The sequence below is a fragment of the Pararge aegeria genome, chromosome 6, assembly GCF_905163445.1.
Source record: "Pararge aegeria chromosome 6, ilParAegt1.1, whole genome shotgun sequence".
NCBI classification, from domain to species: Eukaryota; Metazoa; Arthropoda; class Insecta; order Lepidoptera; family Nymphalidae; genus Pararge; species Pararge aegeria.
In genome coordinates, this window is record NC_053185.1 from 12,100,630 (window position 1) to 12,126,775 (window position 26,146).

Consider the following 26,146-nt stretch of genomic DNA (forward strand, 5'->3'; position numbering starts at 1 on the left):
ATGATTTTATTTTCAGATAGCAACTTCGTGTTGGGGAATGCGCAAGTGCCATCGTACCCCATCGTGTACTGTTCGGATGGGTTCTGCGAGCTGACAGGCTGGGCCCGGGCACACATTATGCAGAAGGGCTGCGCGTGTAAGTTCCTGCATGGACCCGACACGAGAGAAGAGCACCGCCATGAAATCGACGCGGCCTTGGACTCAAAACACGAGCTTAAGCTTGAGCTCATATTCTATAAGAAAAATGGTAAGTTTCCTTCATATTTAAAAAGTCGTTTGGTAAGATGGTAATAGGTGTTGACAATCTATAATCGTTAACGTTCTAGAAACTACGGTAATTATTGAAAATTACATAACCCATAATCATATTGTGAAATCAAAAATGCGTCTGTCTGCCTAACCACTGGCTAAAGCCTTGACAAAATTTGGCAGAGATAGCTATCTTCCATAAAATATAGATGCCAAAAGATAATAGATAGACATTTTGCAATTCGAATACATTTTTGTCTTCCTAGATAGGTGTTAAATAATGAACTCTTTTCCTATATACGGCAGCTGTGAAATCTATCTTGACATAGCTTTTCATAGGGACAGAAGTATACCTAATACTTTTTAGCCCGGGAAAACAAACGGTTCCTGTCGGACGTCTAAAAACCGAAACAATCGCGGATAAGGCTAATAGTTATGCATATACGAGAAGGCCCTAGGGTCATGTTTCGGGGCATAAACCAGATTTTCTAGTTCTTGCAGATTTTAGCTGAATAAGCAGTTTGTTTCTAAGTGTACATACCTACTAGGTGTATGTAACTTAATATTTTCGATGGTACAAATAATTTATAAACATTTAAAATTTGACGTTTTAAAAATCTCAATAATTTGGTCTTTATTATCGAAAAATTAAATCGGTTGAATCATTGGTATCATCGCGCATCCATTTAACATTAATAAAGTCAGTAAATGATGCCCAAAATAAACAGTTTCGTTTTCATGAAGATGGTAAATTACTGCCTTCATGAAAATAAATGGACGCTTAGTTTAATAATAGGCTCGTTTATTGTGTAGGCCGTGGAGATGGTAGACGAGAATGTATACCCACCTACTTATTCTTTTCATTTTATCTAACACACCTAAAGTGAATGAAAATTTTCCAGATTTCTTTTTCCAAATGAAGCATGGAATTATTTTGATGATATATTTTTTTAATATGTACTTCTTGATCTTAAGAAACAGAAGAATTTTGATTATTTATTACATTTAATTTTTAATAACGTTTGGCAAGTGGATAAGTGGAATTTCGAACAACAGCACTACTTATTTGCGACGCCATTTACTTTTATTAAGTATGGATTTTTATACAACTAAATACGACAATATTAGTATTATTATATAGTATTTAATTTAGATTAAAACAGTCCTTTATTGTATATTATTGTTACAAATACTTTTGAAGAAATCATAGGTTCAAGCAAGTGAAAAAATAATACAATGGACCCAGATCGCTCGGCCTATTATTTTATTCGTCAATATTTTGAACGCTGTTTATCAAGATATGCTGTACATAAATTAGGACACGTCGCTAGTGTTAATAATGTTGTTTAAATCTTCAATAGACTCGAATGATCAATTTAAAGCTCTTAAAACAAACCTATTATTGAAAGAAAGACTTCGTTCAGCTGCTATCTAAATGCAAAAGAAATTACTAACAGTGCGTTATTCATTTGCATAAAGTACCGTAGTGTGTCATGAAAGAGGAAATAGATTAAATCGAGGCACCCACCTGCCTCCTTTCTAATTTATAGTCAAGTATGACTTGAGGTTTGTAGCACTACGCTTGAAAGTAAGGAGCTCTCGGTCGAAGGCATTGTTTAAAGTATCATCTCATAAGTGCTACTATCACATACCTACCTAAGGTATATCTTATATCCACTCCCATGTATTTGATTCCCGTACAAGAGAATCTCAAACAATTAGATTATTGCGAACATTAAAATTTCAGTACAGCATTCTATCATCCAAACGGATGATAGAATGCTGTACTGAAATTCATTATATCACGGTTTTTTTTCGACATTTTTAAATATATTTTTAAATTTATGATTAAAATATTTTTAAATTATATTTTTCTAATTCCGTTGAAATTAAAATGGGGATCGGGACCAAAACAGAACATGTTCTCAAATTACCAGTTTGATTTTAAAACTTATTTTTGGATTTCATAGCCCAGTAGTTGAAGCAGGACAAAGGCTAGTTAATATAAAACTGAAACCTTTCGAAGTTAAGCAACGGGAAACCGATGTGAAATGTTGTATGGGAAAAATTAATTTATCATAATTTTAAATCAAACATGTAGATTTAAAACAAAATTAATCAAAAATATAATTGCGATGTAGGTATGCAAAAATATTCTCTAGTTTCATTAAAAGTTACGTTTCCTCTCGGGCTCAGTAAAATAGGGTCACCATGATAATGAAAGCTCTGTGTAGGTAGCACAATTTTATAGACTTCTTGAAACCTAGACCTCCGTCATTCCATCTTCGATACTAATTGAAATCATTAAAAAAATGGATAGGATACTGGACATTTTTTTTGCATTTATGTCACTGTAAGCCACTGCACACAGATTACACATTTGATTAAGTTAATCAGAAAAAGTTTTGGTAATTTTAAACTTGTTCTTCAATGGTAAAAAATTTACGCTTCGTGACTTTTAATCGATATGGTTTTTTTTAAATATATATATATATTTTTATACAACTACAAGTTAGCCCTTGACTGCAATCTCACCTGATGGTAAGTGATGTTGCAGTCTAATATGGCAGGGGGCTAAACGCCTCCCACCAGACCAGAGAAAATTCAGAAATAATAATTATTATTTTTAGTACATTTATAGTACTTTTATAGTATTGATTTCCAACTCGTGTCTTAATAGACATAATTCCTAGCAAGTTTCTAAAATAATAAAATGGTGATAAAAATGTGGTTAACCTCGACCACAGCAACATGTACCTACAAAGTTGTTTGAGAATTTCCTAGCGCAGCATCAAACTGTTTGCTGAAAAGAGCCCGTAAAAGAATGGTAAACATTTTTCATTTCATATAAACTATGTTTAATATTTTGTCGAAGCTATTTTCCCTTTTGGATGCTTTAATTAATTAACTTGTTGGAAACTCGATAAAACTGTCGTTATTGCCAATACAGCAAGAAAAAATATGTAGGTACTTTAAAGATTTTGAACTTTAAACCTAACCTTTTTTTTGTGCTGGCTCTATCTTGAATTTTTGTCATAGTGTATATTATTCTACAAGTCGAGACCATTCATTTGATATTTATACTGTTGAGTTTTGAAAAAATATGTAATCCGTAATTTTGTGGCGGTCTCATAATATATTATTTCTCTCCGTATTCATTCTCTTTTATTCCCTTCTTGAGCGGGTGAAGATAATTATCTACACCCATGTACACCCAACAATAGAATATCATCATAGTAAATAAAAGCTGTATTTGACCGTTTGACAGTTCAAAAATAGGAGTGCTCCAATCGTCACCAAACTTTACAGGATTACTCGCCAGGTCAATCCGGAGATTCCCTGAAAGTTTCATTGAAATCGGTCCAGCCGTTTCGGAGCCTATACGGAACATACCCACACAATTTCTCTTTTATATATATATATATATATAGATAGATAGATAGATAACAACTTCATTTGAATTTAATAAATAATACTTTTTTTTCTCATGTCGACATGCAAATTAAACATTAGAAAAAGGCTTTTAAGTTTATCTATTATACCTACTATTGTAAATATTTACTATAACAAAAGTAGTATGCACGCGCAACCATCAGCAGTGTACCTAAGTACAAATAATGTTTCCATTAAAGCTTCCACGAGAGTGTAGTTCACTCGAATCGCATTCGTAAACAAAAACCAATAACAACTTTACGATTCCGTTCGTCCAAATTAAACTTTTACAAACACAGCTGCTGGTCCCCACTCATTTAAGAAGATTTGTTCTAACGAAATGATGAACATTGAAACTAATTACTGGAAAAGAACAGAAATAAAATAAATAAATATACTACGACAATACAAACATCGTCACCTAGCCCCAAAGTAAGCGTAGTTTGAGTTAAGGGTACCTACCAATATGACTCATGAATATTTTAATGAATATTGCCTACATAAATACTTATAATATACATAAAAACACCCGGCCACTGAAAAACATTCATGTTCATCACACATTTTCCAGTTGTGGGAATCGAACCAACGGCCTTGGACTCAGAGAGCAGGGTCGCCCACTGCGCCGAACAGCAGTCAACATGTAGTAAATAAATACTATTTGATTCTCTACGCGACGTGGGTGGGCGCGGTGTTCTTATATAGAGATCCCGAGTTTGATCCCCAGCTGGGCAATTAGCAATTTATAAATTTTCTCTGCTCTGGTCTGTTACCTGAGGGTTACCACCGACTAAGACGTGCTTTGTCGGTGGGATTTGCAATCAAGGGAATCAGCGTTGAAGTATGGTGCCGCGTAGAAACCGATAAAGAATATGGGTTGGCTTTGGCAAGGTAACTAGTATGTCTGCTTCCGCTCTCCCATGGTCCGTTGGAACAGCAAATTTATTTATTTATACTCTTTATTTGCACACAAAAAATACAGAAGAAGAATAAAAAAAAAACACAGACAGAAGCGGTATACAAATAAACACTATATCCTTGGGATAAGGAGAACAAAAGGATAACAGACTGCAGGTTGCAGATCCAACGTGAACGGAAAAAAGATCAGGCGCAGGACAAACAGCTTTACGTGCTCTCCAAGGCATGGGGGTGAATCACCGCCCATTTCCAAACTCACTTCACTCGCTTCACTGGCCTACCCGGGGATCGGACCCAGGACCCAGTGATCTACATTCGATCATACTCACCACTACCACCGAGGTATTTGGTTTGTGGGTTGGCAGTTATAGATGAAGTAATCTCAATAAGATATGATACATTATTTAAATTTTTACAGGTACACCGTTCTGGTGCCTGCTCGATATCGTCCCAATTAAAAATGAAAAACGAGAAGTGGTTTTGTTCCTCGCCTCGTTCAAGGATATCACCAACACCAAGATGGCCGCCATGAACACTAATGAGGAGTTCGACAGCGGTAAGTGCTTCGAAAAGGCGAGGCTAAATTTTTTGTAAGAAAAATGTAAATTGAATCAAATTAAGAACTTTTGTAGCCCACTTCGGATGGTCCTCATTCACGAATATTTTTTCGTTTGTATTAGATATTTGTTGTAATAACGTGTACTGAGCTCGTCGCTCTAGCCATAGATTTCATAAGATCGACCAGCATAGCTCCTATAGATCCCAGTTCGCAGTAGCGAGTTACGCGCATCATAGCACGGTAAAGTTTGAAGTGTTTATTAGAATGAATTCTATTCAGTGATGAATATTAAATGTTATTTCAACTAGTCGAGTTTATGTAGCGAGAAGTAGTTAATTGTTGTAAGTTGTTTTAGCCCACATTGCTCTTTTCTCTTCATTGTGTTACGTGTATATAATAAGCTGTTTCATAGTCAAGTTTTATGCATACGGTTACTGCACTGATTTTAATTAAAATTGCTCCACGTTTTACATTTTTATGAATTTATATACATACTCCCGTAAACTTACGTACTTATAGTAAAATAGTGTTACCTAATTACGATAATAGGTAAAAAATATAACGTGTAAGCCTAGGAGCCAGGGCTTGGAAACCGGTAAAATTTTCGAACCGGTTCCGGTCATTTACCCAGTTTCGCATTTAGGTATTTGGGCTAGCGTTTTGGTCTTGTTTTTTAAAACCATTTTAAAAGTAATTAACCGGTTTAAATAAGTGTTGTGTCACGTTTTTGTATCATGACGTAAACATATTCCGATACCACTAAAATGGTTCAACCGGTAAAATGAAGCCCTGCTGGTGAGAGACCGATTTTAAAACTTCTTGAATGTTTTTTTTATTAACCTCCCATTCGAGCGCTACGTGTGCAGTAATTATGATTAAAAGTTGATAAATCCTTGCCTATCCCTCAGTTAAGACTGCCTAACCGTCATGAAGTAGCATTTTTTCCTATGAGATACGAGGCCTGCGCCCAGAAAAGTTGATAATGATCACTACGTTGACTATAAGTTGCTTAAACCTAATAATAAACTGCTATTAATACTATTTTTTAATTATTTATATGAAAAGCAATAAGGGCACATTGAAATAAATTCTTTAAAATGTGTTTTAAAGTTCAATAGTAATTTAAGGAGCATCTAATATGAAAACCACCCTGTCATTTTACTCTTTTGAATATAAAAATACGTTAATATTATGCAATACATATGTAGTAGGTACCTGTTCAGCTTCTAGAACATTCATTATTAATCTCTCTTATATTATTCCTCGAACACAATCCATTCTTTCAGTATTTAGTGGATCTTGTAGAGGATTATTGCAGACAATATAATAGCTTAACTTTATAGCACAATCCCTTCTTATACGATACGATGATATAATATAAATTACATTTGAAAATGTTAAATAGATCACTCGAAGAGATAACTAATAATTTTCTTCCAACAATCCGCACCGGGCGCGCGCGTCGTGGTCTTAACCCCTTCTCATTGTGGGAGGAGACCCATGCTCTGTAGTGGGCCGGTAATGAGTTGATTAGATATTAAAAAAAAAAGAAACATTTATTTTAATACACTTGGTTTGTAAGCTATTTTTAAAACAAACCTTTCACTAAACTGTTTACATTATGAGGCCGTTAATAAAAAATGGAGTATATCATACAGACGCTACACACCCATACATATTTAATATTTTTAGTATATTGGAAAGTAGATTAATTGGATGCATGATTTTTTGTAGGCATTGAATGGGTTTTTGTCTCCCTTTTTAGGACTCTTTCATATTTTTGACCTTATTATAAATAACTAGTTGGTAGGTTTTATAATTTCGGCAATAGTTAAGCAGTTTTAGCAATTGTAATATATTTTAAATTAATTTTCATAATAAATAATCTAACAAAGTATACGTTATTTCAAATGATAAAGAAAATGAAATAAAGTTAACTATTTTGTTCTTAATATTCTTTCGCTTAGTATGAGCTTCAATGGCAAAAAAAATGTGAGCGACAACAAATCACTTAACCCATCGCATTTCAACTATAAATTCTATAAGCAATGGTGCCAATTTCGTTTGTAGATATCTAAACTCAACTAAATTGATAGGACTAAAAATAGTCTTTCATATTCTTTTCACAGCCTCGATGGAAAAGTATACTTAGCACAATTTTAGTATTGAAAAGCTTTTTGTGACAGAGCTTTTCCGGGGAAGTACCTACTACCTATGCCTTAGGTTGATAGAACCCATGAAATGCTGTTCTGTTTATAGGCGATGGTTATCCACTTACCATCGGATGGGCTGTCTGCTTGGCCCGTTAACTATTACCTACTATAAAAAATCAATGTTTAGTTTAGTTTAGATATCATTGTACAACAGAATGGACACTATGATTTTGTTATATTGAATCATCATCAAGTGTATTTGTTGTCACTTCATCAATTTTATATTTCATAATATTATATTCGTACAAGATTTTCATTCCCTTTTAATACACATTTTCGTTATTCATTGAGCGAACCCGAAAGCATTTCTTTTCACGAACATTCATTACGATTATCCCCGCATGACCATTGAACATTTCTCTGTCAAAATCCTCCTCGCTCCATGGAAATCTTGTACGTAATACTTTTTCATTAGTAACTGATTTAGTAAATAAAACGCGAGTGCTATCATACGCTATGCTTTTTTCAAACGCAATTGCTGTATTGAATCGCAATCACTTTGATCGCTCCGTTTCAACTTCGTTTAATCATTTCATATTTAATTACGCAAATGGAAATGAGTACCTACTACACGAATTTTCAAGGTTCACTGATGTGTTTATAAGCATCGCGTATGAGAGGCATAGTGGCGCGAGTTAAATAGTAACAGGGTGGTTTGTGCGTACAGGAGCCGCGGTGCGGCCTTCGGCTGGTGTGGTCACTCTAGCGTTATCCCCATTTGTACCCGCAGCGGCACTTTTGGGCGCCCGGTTCCGAGCTGAATCTAGTTGCCTACTTCCAGACCCGAATGGCAATCTTGATCCCGAAGCGCCCTCGCCCGCGAACATGGGCAGACGGCGCTCCCGGGCAGTACTTTACCAGCTTTCAGGACATTATAAGCCAGATAAGACGAAGAGTAAATTAAAACTCAACAATGTTAGTAAGGTAACCCAATAACACAATAAACAACTGTAATGTATACATTTCATAAAACATTTCTTTATATCATATTTTATTACATAATTTTAATCGCATATAATTGATTAATTTCATGCATTTATCATTTTAGAACCTTCTACACTCATCCGATCCTCCGCTGCCTGAATACAAAACGTCGGCAATAAAAAAGTCAAGGTTTATTATATCACATTATGGCGTTTTTAAAACCTTCTGGGACTGGCTGATCCTTATAGCCACATTTTACGTTGCTGTTGTGGTTCCTTATAATGCCAGTTTTGTTGATGAGGGCCACCCAAGAATTAGTGTGACGAGTGACGTCGTTGTAGAAGCTCTATTTATAATTGGTATGACATGCTTCTCTTCTTCCTCTGCTTAGTTAGAACATTTTCGGTATTCTGACAGCAAAATCAGTGTATTTTGCATCATTTCAATGGTTTACTGTTTCTATCTATTATATCTCGTGAGATACGAAACAGTAACGGTATGTATAACATTTAGGTGCTTACATATAAGCACCTAAATGTTTAATTATGAAATCAACCTGATCTTAATGTCATTTTTAAAAGACTTACAAAAAAGGAGAAGATTCTCAATTTGGTTGTATTTTTGTTTTACGTTTGTTACATCAGAACTCTTCTGTAATTTAAAAACAATTTCAAAAATTATAAAACAAGCAATGTCTCATCTCTTTTTTCAAACGTGTCTTATTGTAATATGGACCTTTGAAAAAGTAGATCGAAACTGCAACTTTTCCTACTAGAAGACGCTACAGTCACTATAAGACTGATGTAAAAGGCATATACTTATTTCGGCATCGACGGTAGGAGAGCCGTAGCTTAATTGGAGAAAGTGCTCAGGCTGCGATTGCCAGAGAGTCGCAGGTTCCGTCGGTTCCGAAAATCTTTATATGCATTTTAAATTTATAAAATTTCAAAAATTTGTTTTTTCTTTGAAACGGTATACTTTCCATGTGGTCCCATTTTCATCAGGTCAAGATCTGTTAAAGGGATCCTGAAGGAATCGAGAGAACTCTTCCAATATTATAGTCTTTGGGTATTTTATAAAGTAACTTGAGCATTTGCTATCGCAAAGCACAATTTGTTTAATTGAATCTGATGATGAAGACCACGAATGGCCATCGGAACTACATAATAATAATTTTGGCACGGATTACGATTCCATTATGTATATAGTTTCGATTATGGTAAGCTATTTATGCTTGTCATAATAAAGCTGCTGATGGTCATGTGGCGGGAGAGCTCCTTGCCTCCTCCAAATCAGGAAAAGAAATATTTTGTACAACTTGAAATTTGATTCATAAAACTAAAATAATTGCAAATCTAGCCACTGAAAAGCGTGTAATGTAGAAAATTACTGGCACTTTGCTTGCTACTATATAAAAAGGAATAAAAGTAGGAAGCATATGACTACATAAAGTTGTCCAAAAAATTTATTTCTTGCTCTTCAGTTTTACAAAAAGTCGGTTTTTCTTGTTTTTGTCAATTTTAACATATACCATAAGTTTTGCATCCAGTTAGCTAATTGACGGTGGTAATAACGTCATTATATGTTAAGCTTTGTATAATATTTAAAACTAAGTTTATAAAGGCAATTTTATGTATTTTTTTTCATGAAAGATTTGAGTTTATATATTCCTTTAATGTAAAGACTTGTGACAGCGTATTTTTTTACAGATATTTTGCTCAATTTCCGGACAACTTTTGTAAGTAAGAAAGGAGAAGTAGTGTCAGATTTTAAAGCAATAGCCCTTAATTATATCCGGAGTTGGTTTATAGTGGATCTCTTGGCCGCCCTTCCTTTTGACCTACTTTACGCTTCAGATGTATACAGCGGAACGGTAAGTTCAGTTCCGACTAATTAATATAACCACCTAGTTGTTTAAAATATACCTAATTGCTTTAACTTCGCCACAGTATAGTACCTTCGAATCAAGAAACAAAAAAGCGGAAAAATTTAAACGAAAACTCTTGGGCATTTTTCAATTTAATATTATGAGTTACGTTTCAAACATTGTTAACTTTTAAATAGGTTTTTGTTTCCCTACGGGTTTGTCAACGACGGTTTAGTTGCTGTTTTTAAGAAATTTAGCTTAACTTTAAAGAGAGCGAAATTGTATTTAAGAAACCCCACCGATGTGAAAATTATGTAAGAGTAAATATCACCCCTTTTTAGAACAGTCGTGATTGCTAGTCCTATGCTTACTGATAATTATTTATTAATATACACATTTAACTTTATATAATTGCTATTTTGGTTGGTGTATGCCGCACTTGTTTTAGACACGTCTAATGTCCTTAAGCCATAAGCTAAGTACCCGTTGACAGCTGTTAGCCTGACTGATTCTGGGGATTGCCCCAGTTGGACTTTGCCCCAGATGTTATGACGTGTGTCAGCTTAAACGCTAACGGTGCTTAAAGCAGCATGATGTTTATTTATAATGCATCTACTATAGTGTTTACATGACTATTACAGGAGTCAACCCATGGAAATGTTCACCTAGTTAAGTTGACGCGGTTATTACGACTGGCCCGTCTGCTTCAGAAGATGGATAGATATTCGCAGTATTCAGCTCTTATATTGACCCTTTTGATGTTGTCCTTCAGTCTGGTTGCGCATTGGCTGGCTTGTATATGGTTCATAATAGCGGAGAAGGAGATTGACTATCACAGAAATGAAAGTTGGGACTTGGGTAAGAGTTTTCACATTTCATGATCCTGTTGATTTATGATATATTATATCTACAATTTTTTATCTGTATACTCGTGCGCTTAAATAAAAATGTTTCGTCTTTAATTAGGATTTACTGCGCTACCTGCGCTTAAATCAGTCTTATTTTAATAACATCGGGTGTCATTTCAAAAATATTAATTCTGTTATTAGGAACATCAAGTTTTCCTATACAAAACTGTCATTTTGAAATAATACCTCTTTATGCGATGGAAGTAACCCCTCTTAAATCAGTATTATTAATTTCACATAAAACAGCTAAGTATTTCAAATAATACTACTCTATGCGCCGGAAGCAAGCCAACTGTCAAATCATCAAGGACGATCTTTCACTTTTGATTGCGAATCCGCAATATGACCAACACACAACTCCTATTTTAGTTACACACATATTTCTAAATTTTTCGATTTCTATCAAGAAAACCTCAGTACAGAAGTTAGAAATTCGGTGATCTGAACCTTCGCGATTTAGAGAGTACGTTATGCCATTTCTCCCAGTTATTATCACTAAAAAACAAGCAGAGAGCAGCCAACATTGGAGCAGCATTGAGCTCTCTTTTTCCCCAACCGTGGGATTTTAATAGAGCGCTCTGACTTATAAGTAAAGGTTGTAGGATCACGGACTTTAGAAAATTATCTCACGTTTAAGTGTTAGACTACGTTATTAGATATTATATGTAGGTATAAACCACTAAGTAGTCAATAGACTAATGGTTAGGACTTTGTCTTCACTTTAAGGGGGTCGATTTCGAATCCCAGCTCGCACCTTACTTTTCTAAGTTATGTGCGTTTTAAGCAAATGAAATATCACTTGCTTCAACGGTGAAGGAAAAAATCGTGCAAAAACCTGCATGCCTGAGAGTTTTCCATAATGTTCTCAAAGGCGTGTGAAGTCCACCTACCCGCACTGGGCCAGCAGCGTGGTGGACTGAAGCCTGAACCCTTCTCATTGTCGGTCAAGTCATGTGCCCCGTAGTGGGCCGGTAATAAGTTGATATGATGAAGATGAAGATGATGATGACGAAGGCTAATATCTATAATGTACTTTAATTTTACACAGTAAAATTTTGTTTTAAAACGAGATTAGTTTATGACAGGCGCATTTGTTTGTCTCGTTTTGATGTGTTTGTATCTTAACTGTATAGGTATTTGAGTAGTAGGTTTAGAACACAAATTTAAAAAAATAGTCCAACTTATAGATAAATGTTCTGAGAGTTACTCTCTGAATCTGCTGATAACTCCCTTGTCATAATTCCCTCATTTAGCCGGGTTCACGCTGACCCAGGGTCGGCTGCATCAAGTATTTCGTAGTAAATAATATTATTCGTTTATATCGAACTCCTAATTACCATCTTACCTGTATCATATTGTACTCCTATCTTTAAGCTGATTAGGAAAGTTTACGTTTTAAAGTGACCCCTGAATAAATAATGCAACCTTCGCTGTAACCGAATCAAGTGGAATTGTGATAAATCACTAAATCTAAATCTACTTATATTAATATTACAAGCTTTTACCCGTGTACTTCTTAACATCTTAGATAGCATTACCATCAGGCGGGACGATAGTCAAGGGCTAACGTGCAGTTTAACAAAAAAAAAATTGTTCCAGAGCCCTAGTTACTGTCAGGAAAGACTTAATTCAAATCATAAAAGCCGTTGCCTATTTGTAGTTATGAATTCAATGCCATCCATACTTATATTATAAACGCGAAAGCGCGTTTGTTTGTTTGATTGCCCTTCCTTGCCCTAACTAAGCAACCAGTCGACTTGGTTTTTGACAAAGAGATCGTTAAAAGGACGGATAGTAACATACACTACTTTTGGCCCCGTAAAAACATTAATTTCCCAAGAGTGGCTTACAGATATATTCGTATTTTTTCACCAATATTGTCCTTCCTTCACGTTTCACAAAGCACCCTAACGACTTATTGACCTCGGTTCACACCGCGGGCTGCAGCTAGTACTTACAGAATAAAATTTACTTACTCGTTTTTCCATTATATTATAGTGTTTCTTATAATAATGCCGTGTGGTGTCAGATCAGTATATAGTTGTCACCACCCCTCTTCCATCGGTCGTCGTACGAGGCGACTTAGGAAATTTAAAGGAGAACGCGCTGCTACTGCGATCACCAACCCTCTGCCCAGCGGGGTGATTATGTGTAAACCCTCCCGTTACGAGAGGTCTTTTGTCCAGCAGTGGACTGTTATACAATATTGATGTGTCTAATAATGATTTTAACCAATCAAAAGCGTATGTTTGATAATAGGACAACTACGGCTGAGATCTGTAGAGTACTTTGACTTTGCTCAGTCAAGTTTGCGGTAAAACAAGACAGGTGTAAGTCAGGCACATAATTATGTCGCGTTTTAACTGTATCTTGAGTCAGAGCATTCTTAAAGTGCATTATATAAAATATCACTTAGCGTACTTTTATATACTTCACCGAAGTTAACTATGATTTTAATGTGACATATAATTTTGATAAACGTGTTTTTACTGTTTCTTAATTCTTGGTCAAATATATTCTATAGACTTAGGTTGAGATCTATAGCGTGCTTATTTTGACTATGCTTAGCTAAAGTAAGTGTTAGATTTATAGTACGAAGAAGACAGATTCAAAGTGGACACATTATTTTATCTGGTTTTAATTGTTTCTTAAGTCTGAGGTACTTAAGTCGAAGCCCACTTTATAGATCATTCTTAAGTCCGTTTTCACTAACGACTACCAAGACAATGCTTCAATAAATAACGCCTAATCTAAGGAGACTCGAAGACATACCTTAATTTATCACCAAAAAGTAGAGTTGGTAAAACGTTTTTTTTTTCTATAGACATCGCCTAAATGATTAGGCATTCGATTTACGCAACTTAGTTTAGTGAAAACGGGCATAATGCCGAACTGTTTACTGTCACTTTAATGTTTCTCAGAAGATAAGTCCTTGATCTTATTTAAAAACGGTGATCTAAAATTATAATCCATTATTTCTGTAAGTTTATCGTATATAAGTTTTATTTTGTAGCCCGAAATCACTTGATTATTAACTAAATTTTTAACAACTATTATAATATTTCATAATTAAAGTAAATTTTTCCATTCAGGTTGGATCAATAATCTAGCGGAGCGGTTGAAAGTGCCGATCGGAAACATATCACACAGTGAGAGCTATGTAACGGCACTCTACTTTACTTGCTCTTCGCTCACCAGTGTTGGCTTTGGAAACGTTTCAGCAAACACTTTGCCTGAGAAAATTTTCAGCATACTCACGATGTTGATTGGAGGTTAGAAACTACTACTTTATATCATTTCGAGTTTTATATAACTTTCACGAAAGCGAATCAGACTGAATGACACACAAAATGAATTCAACCTTATCATAAGTCTTCCAACGTGAGATGTTTTTTTTTAATTGTTTAGTGACAAAAGAGGTTATGTTACTATAAGGAAGTTAATTGGCACCACTAATATCTGCTTGGTTCATTATATGTAAATATTAATAGAAAACATTTGATTTATGTTAATATGTTTTTAACTAGGTACCTACTTAAAAAATATATATCTAAAAGATTACAACATTTTTCACACAGTTATATATGAATAAAAATATATATTTATTATATAATAAATATATATTACGACAATACACACACATGGTTAGCTAGCCCCGAAGTAAGCGTAGTAGCGTAGTGTTACGGATAAGATAACTAATTAATATTCATAAATAATATACACAAATACTTATAGATAAACACCCAGGCACTGAAAAACATCCAGGTTCTTCACTCAAACATTTTTCAGTTGTAGAAATCTAACCCACGGCCTTGGACTCAGAAAACAGAGTCACTGCCCACTGCCCCAATCAGCCGTTAAATTATAATGAGCCTAGGACAACTAGCTGTGGATTCTATAACACATCAAGCTTTCTTGAGACGGTCGTTATTTATCACACGCACCAGACAAATACTTTGGATACCCAAAGAGTTATATCTGGTTACTGGACAAAGTTTACCTACATAATAAATCTCTGCAATCAGCTTAATCAATTTCACTCCTCAATAAAGCTTTGATAACATCACATATAGCAATTTTTCAAATCGGTGCAAATATACAAAGATAAATGCACGGAATTGAAAACCTCCGCTTATTTTGGATGTTGCCTCAAAATAAACCGTACATTTGTTACATCGTCCGATACAAAAAGATATTTGGAAAAAGTATGTCAGATCGCAAAATACTGTCCATTATTTTACAATAAAATGGTTCAGGAGTAAAAGCTCACGTTACGCCAATCAAAATGTCCGTCTATCAAACTCGAATAACGTTAAGGTATGGGTACGTACGAGTACATAACTAAGCTTCGGTAGTATTTGATGTGCCTACATTTAGGAACGTATTTTCTTTTTCCTATATATTTAAATTTTATTTACTTATTAGGTATTTTATATTATACCGGTACTGTTTTGCAACGGCCAGAATTAGGTACCTTCGTACTGTGTTGTTTGTACCTATTCAAAATAAAAATTCTGGCCAATTTTTGTAAGAATACCATATGGATTGGTATGATTATAAAAAAATATACCTACATAGTGACATTTTTGCCTAAGGGGGTCGGGTAAAGTTTCAAATCAAAATAAAATACCTTAAGAAAATTTCTAAATGTAATAAGAAATTAGATATATTATAAGTACCTAGCTTACTTTAGGAATTGAGATTGACGTAGCTCGGCGGCGTTTGCTGGTTTTTCGCTCTAGCGAAATTCAAAGTCGTACATAATTTGAATGAACACGAACACTTTAAATTATAAAGTGTTTTGTTTGTTATCACTCTTGTGCATTTTGCCAGTTTTCAACAGTCAAAATCCATGGGGATGACCTTTGTTGACCTGGATATAAGTCACCAAAACTCACACTAGGTAGGTATATCACGCTCACGCTATGTAAACGAATTTATAAGTAGGCATTGGTGCTAATTATTTTAACATAAATCACTGAATTAAACTTAATTTCCAGGTCTGAAGTAATGCTGCCCTTTTCAAAAGTAATTTAACAGTGTAAAGCGAAGGACTATTTTTATTCTTGACAATTTAGTTTATGATAACGACTAAGACTTCCTGGAGGTATATTTGAATAGTCCATGTCTCATGCAAATCTGAAGTATAGTGTGTCGAAAATGCACCCGTGTTTACATCAAAATACCAACTGCTGTCGTGAATCAAATATATTTTTTAAATTTAAATGAGAATTTTCAGCACACTCGTTAAAATGCTAACACGGGTCATCAAAATGTACGACGCGACTTTGAAGTATGAAATTTCGATTCTGTAGTTCGTTATTAGAGGAAAAATATATATACCTATATGTTTTTGGATTTAGGTGACCGATTAAACAATATTTTTTAAAATCTGTGGTTTTTAAATTTATTAAAGATGTTTCATCTTTAATAAATTCAATTCAAATAAATATTTAGCACAACTCGAGTATCATCTAGAAGCACGGTCTGAACTTGAAAAACCGGTTGATCGCGCGGTATTTCTAATTTTTTTTTCAAATAATTAAAATTTATAAAACGAAGAACAAAATTTTTTTGTACAGCCGTGTAATCAGTACAATAAAATATATGGCACACATCATGTTCAATTATTTACTTACATTACGAAATTACTGTAACATTTAGTTAAGACCTCTATTAACAACAGATTAAACACCTGGTAATAAAATATTTACCACTTTTTTACAGCGTTAATGCACGCTGTAGTCTTCGGTAACGTAACAGCTATCATACAAAGGATGTACTCCCGTCGGTCGATGTACCAAACCAAATGGCGGGATCTCAAAGACTTCCTCACGATCAACCAAGTACCAAAAGAACTGAAACAGCGCATGCAAGATTACTTCCAAACGATGTGGTCACTCAACCATGGCATTGATATCCACGAGGTATGTAATTCAGGTTTCGCGCTAGCTTCCATAACGATCATTGAACTGGAATAAATAGTTATTGATCTCACGAGTGTGGTATTTAAGGTCGCGGTATAAATTTTACCTCACAAACTGCCTACAAATTCGTTGCAGCTCTAGAAGCTATTGAAACTCTCGACGTACATAATGCTTGATAGATGTTATGGACAGAAAATCTTACCTTTTCTGAGATCAATGACCTTACATTCTTAACATCAATGACGTGATTACTAAGATTAGTTTCGACCGCGATAAAAATTACTCAGGTGTGATCATGTAAAAACTCTTCACTTAGTCAAATGTTTTTATAATGTATGTGCAAAGTGAACGCCACAGTATTTCTCGATACAATACGATAACAGTTTGTTCTAGATCGTTAATATAGTGGTTAGTATGGTAGCGTGGAACACGACGTCCTTTGTTCCAATCAAATACACTATATTGTAGACCAAAGACAAAGTAATAAGAAAAACAATTTTAAGAAAGAAAGGTAGATACAATAGGCGGTCTTATCGCTTAAAAGCGATCTCTATCAGGCTAGCTATGAAAGTACACGAAATTAAGAAGAAGGGTTAGGACACAAAATAAAATTTAAATAATAAATTAAATAAAAATGTACTTACATCATATACGTACACATTTAATAAGTAATAAAAGTATAATAATTCCAGATCGATTCCCAGGTTGGGCCATTGTGCCCATATATTTTAAATTGTCATATTCTGGGTTTTTGTGTCTAGAAGTTTTCGGTACCACAATAGAGTTAGGGTAGGTGTCCTGGGGAGTACTTTGAGTCGTATTGAAGCAGCATGGTACTCGTAGATTGATGACACTAAATATAAATTATCAGCGTTTCCGAAAATAATTATTCTTGGTTATAGCATTATTTGGGTACCTATACTTTTACAGCTCACTAAAGTAGTGATCTGGGTCCCGGGACCTACAAATCCATGTACAAAAACCGTTCCTGCTCTGAAGTTTTTTTAAACATTTAAAATGCTGTGAAATAACGAATCCACTTTACGAATGGATAAATAAATTTCGTGAGTTCCAATTGAATTACAAATAACTTTCCACAGCATTAAACCCGTGTTTAGTTAATAATTTACGGTTATGACAGCTTACCAGACGGCGTAACTGATATCTGACATCCGGAATTCGTTAAAGCAATCGACGCCAACGGACGCCAATATTGCTACTCAGAACTTTAAATTGATAAGGCTTTCTTGTAACAATATGCCCTTCGAAGACCGATACGCTATCGGAACTTAACTAATAAAACAAGGCTTCAAACTGTCTACAAAAACAAAACTTACTTTTTGACCACATTCCTGGCGCAGAAAGGAACAGCAATAAGAAATTTATAATTTCTAAATATCCTCTGGTCTGGTCTTTTGGGAGGCTTCGGCCGTGGCTAGTTACGACCTTAACGCCAAAGATGTACCACCAAGCCATTTTAGCGTTCCGGTACGACTTCGCGTAGAATCCGATTACGGGTAGGTACCATTGAATATAACTGCCATACCCCTAACAGGTTAGCCTGCACCATCTTAAACTGCATCAACACTCACCACCAGGTGAAATTGCGGTCAAGGCCCAAATTGTAGTTTAAAAATCCCTCCCTACTAATATTATAAATGTCAATTTAAGTTTGTTTGTTACGCTTTCACGCAAAAACTACTAAACCGATCCCCATGAAACTTTGTACATATATTCTTGGAAGTATTAGAAGTAATATAGGATACTTTTTATCCCGACATTAAGCTTGGTTCCTTTGGGAGGGTGGGATGAGTGTTTGACGATTTTACACCATAACTCCGACAAATTATAACCGATTTAAATAATTATTTTTGTACTACTGAGGTTATAGTATGTGTTTAATTTTTCACAAACTGTGGTTGGAGATAGAGGACAGAACTCCTCAGCGGACAGCGGCAAACACCTCATTTAAGGATTAACGATACTACATAGGTACTTTAATTTTTTAGATCTACAACTAAATTTAATGCCACATCAAAAACAAAATCAAACGCAGACGAAGTCGCGGGCAACAGTTAGTAAAATATATATATATACCTACTCAGCTGCAGCTAGTAAACTAGGTCACAACACTCAATTTAATAATTACTTCAATCAATTTATACATGCAAAATAAATATTCGTCACGCCGTTATTCAGCAAAAATCTCACTCTACCTCATCTGAATTTAATGGCTTGGAATGACGCTAAATAATAGTCCGCTATACGCTCACAACTTCTTTTAACCAATTAACTAATAGCCTGGACGGTAATTAATCTGATAGAACAAATGTAATAAAAGTTAAAGCAAAAATGTAATTACGTTATTAATTTAAGTATTAGTAATAACAATAAATAATAGTAATTAAAGTATTTTAGCGGATAAATATATAAGATGTCAATTTTATTATAGTTTTATTTTATGTCCGATGCTCGTTTCTTAACTGTTTGCAAGTTATTCATGTACGGAATAATATATATATATATATTTTTTTTAATATTGTCTTTCAATTTATATTTTAGTATAGATGTGCTGAGTTTTTTATCTGTAAGCTCTACTGGTAATGCATTCCAATTTTAAATCTTTCCACTTTCCTGGCCCCGTATAAGTGGGAGGTACCGGGTTCGATCCCCGGATCCCAATTTGGAATTTATGAAATTCTGAACTTTCTCTAGTTTGGTCTGAGGGGAGGCTCCGGTCGTGGCAACCAATCTATTGACATCGACAGAGACGTGTTGGCAAGCGGTTTAGCGTATTACGATGCCGCGTTTATACCGAAGTATGGGTTTAATCCACGATTTGATGTTCTTGCACTGAGGAGAGCGAAGAGGCGGATCAGTGTCGATATTGCGTCAGTGGTCGTCAGTTTTTACTGTAGCAGGTGTGGACGAAATTTTCGTCCACGAATTGGTCTGTACAGAAGAAAATGCCTCAGAGACAGTGTTTGAATCGTGTCACATAGACGACGAATCCTAAATGGTAACCCTTAAAAAGTTAGCCCGCTAGCATTTTAGACTGCAAGCTAATTATGAGTCTAATTTTGAAAAGGAACAATTATTACAATAATGTATGAATCAAATAGCGCGAGTTGCCCTCAACCATTGAAAATTCAAAAGCGAGTTGGAAAGTCCTTTAATTTCGGGTAATATGTCCGTGACCCATACGTATATGTCGCTGGGAGCTACAAATACCAAATAACCGGGTTATGACATTCGTGTATGTAATTTTCTTTCTATCCCCCTACGCAAAAACTACGGAGTGTCTGTGACACCGTAACTTCCAAACGGATGAACCGATTTTGATTTTGTTTTAGTTTAGCAGGGTGAATAAGTCGGGAGTGTTCTTATAATGATAAAAAACAGTCAAAGATGGCCGCCGCCACCAAATTGCGAATTAAGTAAATACTTTGTCACAACTCCCTCAGTATTGGTATCAAATGTTAGGGCTTGACTCGTAAAATAGAGTTTACTTTATTGAAAGGACATGATTTAGTGCCGGGGGTTTTATAAATTTTAAATGTATAATTAACGTTATTTCATGTTCTGGTGTGGTCGTAACTTCTTTATACTTAGTTAAATGGAACTATGGTATTAAAGTGCTTCATGTAATTGCAGACTCTCAAAGAATTTCCGGAAGAGCTCAGAGGGGATGTTTCGTTACACTTGCACCGGGAGATATTATCTCTTCCAATATTCGAGACAGCTTCCCAAGGTTGCCTCAAGCTACTATCACTGCATATCCGTAACAATTTTTGCGCCCCGGGGGAGTACCTTGTCCACAAAGGAGATGCGCTTACTTACATTCATTATATATGCAACGGTTCCATGGAGGTTATGCAAAACGATATGGTAGTCGCTATTCTTGGTAAGTTATATTATTTAAGGTTCGTTTCATTTTACTCAACTACCCCAAGCTATTATATAGTCCTCAGATAAACATTAACAGTTATAAGCGCCCATCAAGGAAAGTATTCTACAAGTAAGGTATTATCAAGTTTATTAATTACCTAATTATAAATTAATAAAAAAACCGGAAGCGCTGATAGACCAGTGGGTAGGACTTCGACTTAGTTAGTAGCTTGTAGCACTTTCGGGGGGAGCGAGTTCGAATCCCAGCACGCACCTCTAACTTTTCTTTATGTGCGTTTTAAGCAGATAAAATATCATTTGCTTCAATGGTGAAGGAAAACATCGTGAGGAATCCTGCACATCTGACGGGACGGTTCTCCATAAAGTACTCAAAGGTGCGTGAAGTCCACCAATCCGCACTAGGCCAGCTTGGTGGACTACGGCCTTAACCTCTTCTCATTGTAGGAGGAGACCCGTGCCCTGTAGTGGGCCGGTGATATGTTGATATGATGATGATGATGATATAAAATGCGTGGTAATTTAATCGGTGATAGCCTAGTGGTTTGAACTTGGGCGGCTTTACATTCGGTTGGCTTGGTTCCCAAGTTCGAACCTTGGCACGCATCTCGTAGTTATGTTTGTTTTAAGAAATTAAGTATCACATACTTTAACGGTGAACGAAAATAATGTGAAGAAACTTGCACGTCTAAGCGTTCTTCCATACGCACACTAGACTGCACACGCCTTTAAGGACATTTCCTTAAAGGCGTGTGCAGTCTACCAATCTTAACTTGGCCTGCGTGAAGGACTGCGGCCTAAATCCTTCTCATTTCAAGTGTACCCTGTTGTGTGCCAGTAGTGGGTCGATAAAGATGATGATGATATAAAATGCTTGCCTACAGGGAAAGGGGATTTGGTGGGATGTGATATGAATGCCCACTTACAAGTCCACAATGGAACTGGCTCATCGCAGCAAAACAACCCTGACGTAGTTGTGAAATCGAGCAGCGATGTAAAGGTGCGTAAACTTATTACTTTTCAACTAGTAGAAATATTTTAATAAGAAATACGAGTAATATTTTTAAAAACTTTATATTATAAAAATCTTCTCGTTCCAATGAGTATTCATAAGCCTGGCTGTTCAAAGAGATAATTCCGTCAGCATTTTAAGCACGTTTTACTTACTAGATACTTCAGAAAAAGAATATCCTTCTCGTATAAATTGGTCTGTATTTTGTGTGAGTGCTGCAGATTTGAAATGTCTTAGAAGGGAGTCCATTTTTCCGCGCTACAATTAAAATATACTTGGAGGATTAAAGGTAATCCCTACGATTATGATATCAACCATAAGTTTGTTGTATTCGAGCTCAACTAATCGGAAATGCTTCGAATAGTGTTGACGCTTCAACAACAGACAATATTTCGTAAGATTAGCCGGTGATGTGTCTTTTATAAATTACTTAAGATAGTGGCTTTAATATTGTGGGAAAATAGATACTTTGAAAAACGGCTGGACATACCTTATATCGCTAATGGTTTTTGCCGTATTTATTAATCATAGTTTTAAAATTGCTTTGATTACATTTTTGTATATTAATACAAATTTTGTAATCAATATTTTGTATGTTGCCGTCTTTTGCCATACAAAAAAGTGAATAAAGCTTTCCTTTTCCCGGCTTCAAAGAAATCCCTTAATCATATTCTGTCCCTTTGCAGGCTCTAACGTACTGTGATTTAAAATGTATAAATATGATTGGACTAGCTGAAGCGCTGAGGCTGTATCCCGAGTATCAACAAGTGTTTATTCACGATATACATCACGATCTCACGTACAACTTAAGAGAGGGTTACGAGGCTGAACAGGAATCCGATGGGAATGGACACCCGTCGTTGACGCTACCGTCTATTTCAGAAGACGACGAAAATGCTGCCGAGGAGCATGCTCTATCACCGAAAAAGCCTTTATTATCTAGTAACAGTCCAAGGCATACAAAGTTTAGGTAGGAGGAATGTTTTTATCATATTTTTATTTAATTATAATAATCTAGAGACCCGGAAGATAATAGAAAAAAGGACTGACGATACGTAAATTAATTTTTGTTGGCGATATATTTTGGTTGCAAAATATTTCATTTTCTACTTACAAAATAACTTAATCACATCAGTGAAAAATTATCGTACCGAGGCAATTGTGGATCACGCAACGGATTTTGATGCGAAAGCTGCATTCAAATCCATTGGGTGGTGTGGAGCTTAGCGGATTAGCAGACAAACGCGGCGACTGACTTTGTTTTATACAATGTAGACAATAGATGTTTCCCGTGACTCCATACGCGTATGTGTAATTTTCCATGAGTAAAATTTTGCCCATTTGAGAGAGAAGTCTTGTAACCTGTTTCCAGCAGTGGTTACAATAAAGGTGGGTGATGAATATTAAAAAATATAAGTATACAAATAGTTTTAGTAAGTAGAAATTTCTGCGACTCTGACCTATAACGGGGAAATTGTATGAACTTGTAGGTAAATCTCTTACTTTTATGTCCCACAGAGAGTTAAGTGTTTAGTTCATCGATTTGTGTATAGCCGAATTAGCATCATTAATTATTTTAGGCCAGATGCTCAGCGTCTAACGCATAGAGAATTACGAGAGAGAATAGAGAGGCAACGCTCCGTGGCAACACCTAAGATAACTCGAGCTGATTCTTTGGAAGGCCTTAATTTAGAAATGTACAACACACGCTCGTCAGTGGACAGGCTCGACACACAAGTATCCAGCCTACATCATGATGTCGCTGCTCTTAGTATAGAGGCAAGTATTTTTTGCTGTATAACTTCTGTGTGTAGAAGACACGGGTCTAGAAGTTGGTCCCAAAAAATATGGACTTATCCCATCAAATTTGTCACTTGTTATTTGTTATTGACTGCACTCGAAATTCTCGCGAAGGATAGAGATTAGAAGAGCTGAAATAAACGCTCTGCCAAGAATGAACTAAATAGATTTATTTTTAATCAATGCTTTATAATGCTTAACTACCAATTCTACTTGATGGTTGCGCCCGAATTTAATTATCAATCTAACCCAAAACCTTCGATCGAAAACTTTTAGTACAACTTTCCATTTCCCACTCTTTCGTGTTGATAAAATTGGTTTCACTTATTCACATTATTGTTTGCGTAAGTGAAGATGAGTCTGAGATAAAAGCGTGTTTACAGATTTTCTTTGCCAATTGCTTTCCACAAGCTTTGCAGAAATATAAATAAGGCCACAACCGCTGCAAAAGCGTTGCTGTAAAAGCGTTGTCGTCGAATGAATATCTACCTCAACCTTTTTCACAGGTTCGTAACGCAATTCAAGCTTTACAAGAAATGACGGGTCCAGTCTGGCATGCAGCTCATTCAAATCCCAATCTGCAGTGGAACTCCCCACCGAACCAATTGGCGCGTAGTTGCAGTCATCCTCCGGATGTTTTTTGCTGGGATCAGGTAATTTATTGCAAACAATCTTTCCAACTGTTAATACTTCGAAGCTACGTATATTGATAAAAATACTTCACTTTAGTACTTTCGTATCGTATCCGATGCTCTAAAAGTTCACATATAAATCAAAACAAATCAGCGTATGTACAAGAAACTGACCCAAATAGATAACATACTTAAATTACCAATATGCAAAACTACCTGTTTATTTAAGGTTTATGACAATACATTATGAGATAATTTTAGTAGACCAAGAAAAGTCAAGACAGTAGGTATAGTAGGTATTTTAAGTTCAATGGTAATCACAAAACATTAACGAAGATAGGACGTATTACCTTTCTTTTATCTTTTAAGAATCCCAGTTGTAAAGTATAGGTAGGTAGACTATCTTCGTACTAATTTAAATTTAAACAAACTGGCAAAGTGCTAATCTTAACGTAAAGTAATGACCTACTTAAACATAACGACTCTTGTGATGGTTACATTTATTTTAGTGCTCATAACAATTTCTTGGTATTCCTGCAGCAAGAGCGGCCGTTTAGTCCTGATCGACCGAAAATAAATCGAAGCACGCAAACTGAACCATTCCTGCACAGTGTTACCCAGTACATAATGGAGCACCCAGCCACTGTGATGCTCCTTCTGGGTATAGACCCGATGGCCAATTTGGCACCAGTAATACAACCAACTGTCGAATACTACGATCCAAGAAGTCGCAGGCCAAGTGTTTTAGAGCAGATCGCTGAATCTGAAAACGGAAGCCAAACCCCGTCGAGTTCAGCCAGCGACAAACCTGAACAACACACGAGAAGTCCCAGTGGAAGTGCTAAGGATCTTGATCTACAGCCAGAAGTTAAAAGGTTATTAGAAAAAGACAAAAGTGCAAGTTTAAAGAGAAATAGATACTCTGCCAGTGATCTTTATGATGTGACTGAACGATTGCTACCATCAAAGACTTCGCATCCCAGTACTTACAGTCTTAAAAATAATATAAACAGTTAAGTGATCATAATTCCAATCTGCTCATTAGTCAATAGTTTCAAGTGGACTCTGTGTTATTAATGTTACTTCGAAATCAAGGGGGCACTCATCTGATCGCTTATCCCAAATATAAAATAGCCGTTAAAAAGCGTGTTGCTTTATCAACGAAATGGTAGTTGTGTAACTTCAAATGCATATTAACAAATGTACATATCAAACTATTTATGTAAAATGACTTCATTATTTAGCATTAGTTATTTATTAATTTATCTAGTCATGAATTGTAGAAAATAAGAGAGCAGAGCTGATTCTTTATAGATGTCCAAACTCGTTCGTTTTCATTTTCAACTAGCGTATTAAACGATAAACCGTCAAATTAAGACCTATGTGATAGTTATTCACTGATCTCTATTTTATTACCATAATATGTTGTCCATAGACAAATAATACATTTTCTCCCCATTAGCGGCATACGTAACATACGAGTGGTGGTGTATACCTATAAGAAATGGTGTTTTCAGTCTTTCTATTCTTAGTTCCTTGAATACTCGTATAAAAACACAACACTTCTAGCGCTAAAAGGGCGTTAAGAAATTGAAGACAAAAACAAAGTGACCACAGGAGAAGAAGAAAAAGAAGTCATATTTATATATTATTTTTTTTTTTTAAAGAATAGTTAGACGATTCAACGTCCACAAATTATCTGTGCCACTGTTATAGCTGCTACAAAAAAAGTCACCGTGTATATAGTCACTGTATACTTTTTTTTTCTTTTTTTATGTTTATAAACGAGCGCTTGTCTG

At 35.4% G+C, this 26,146-nt stretch overlaps 1 protein-coding gene across 1 annotated transcript; it reads left to right on the forward strand.

Moving 5' to 3' along the window:
• Positions 1 to 25,803, forward strand: LOC120624296 (potassium voltage-gated channel subfamily H member 8-like). The gene is made up of 14 exons (XM_039890757.1): positions 1 to 247; positions 5,018 to 5,155; positions 8,039 to 8,295; positions 8,420 to 8,654; positions 10,005 to 10,168; positions 10,804 to 11,020; positions 14,163 to 14,342; positions 16,798 to 16,997; positions 20,652 to 20,901; positions 21,788 to 21,903; positions 22,602 to 22,885; positions 23,496 to 23,694; positions 24,222 to 24,368; positions 24,888 to 25,803. Exons 1-14 carry the CDS (start codon positions 1 to 3, stop codon positions 25,362 to 25,364), a joined length of 3,111 nt encoding a protein of 1,036 aa, XP_039746691.1. The 3' UTR covers positions 25,365 to 25,803.
• Positions 25,804 to 26,146: the final 343 nt, after the last annotated feature.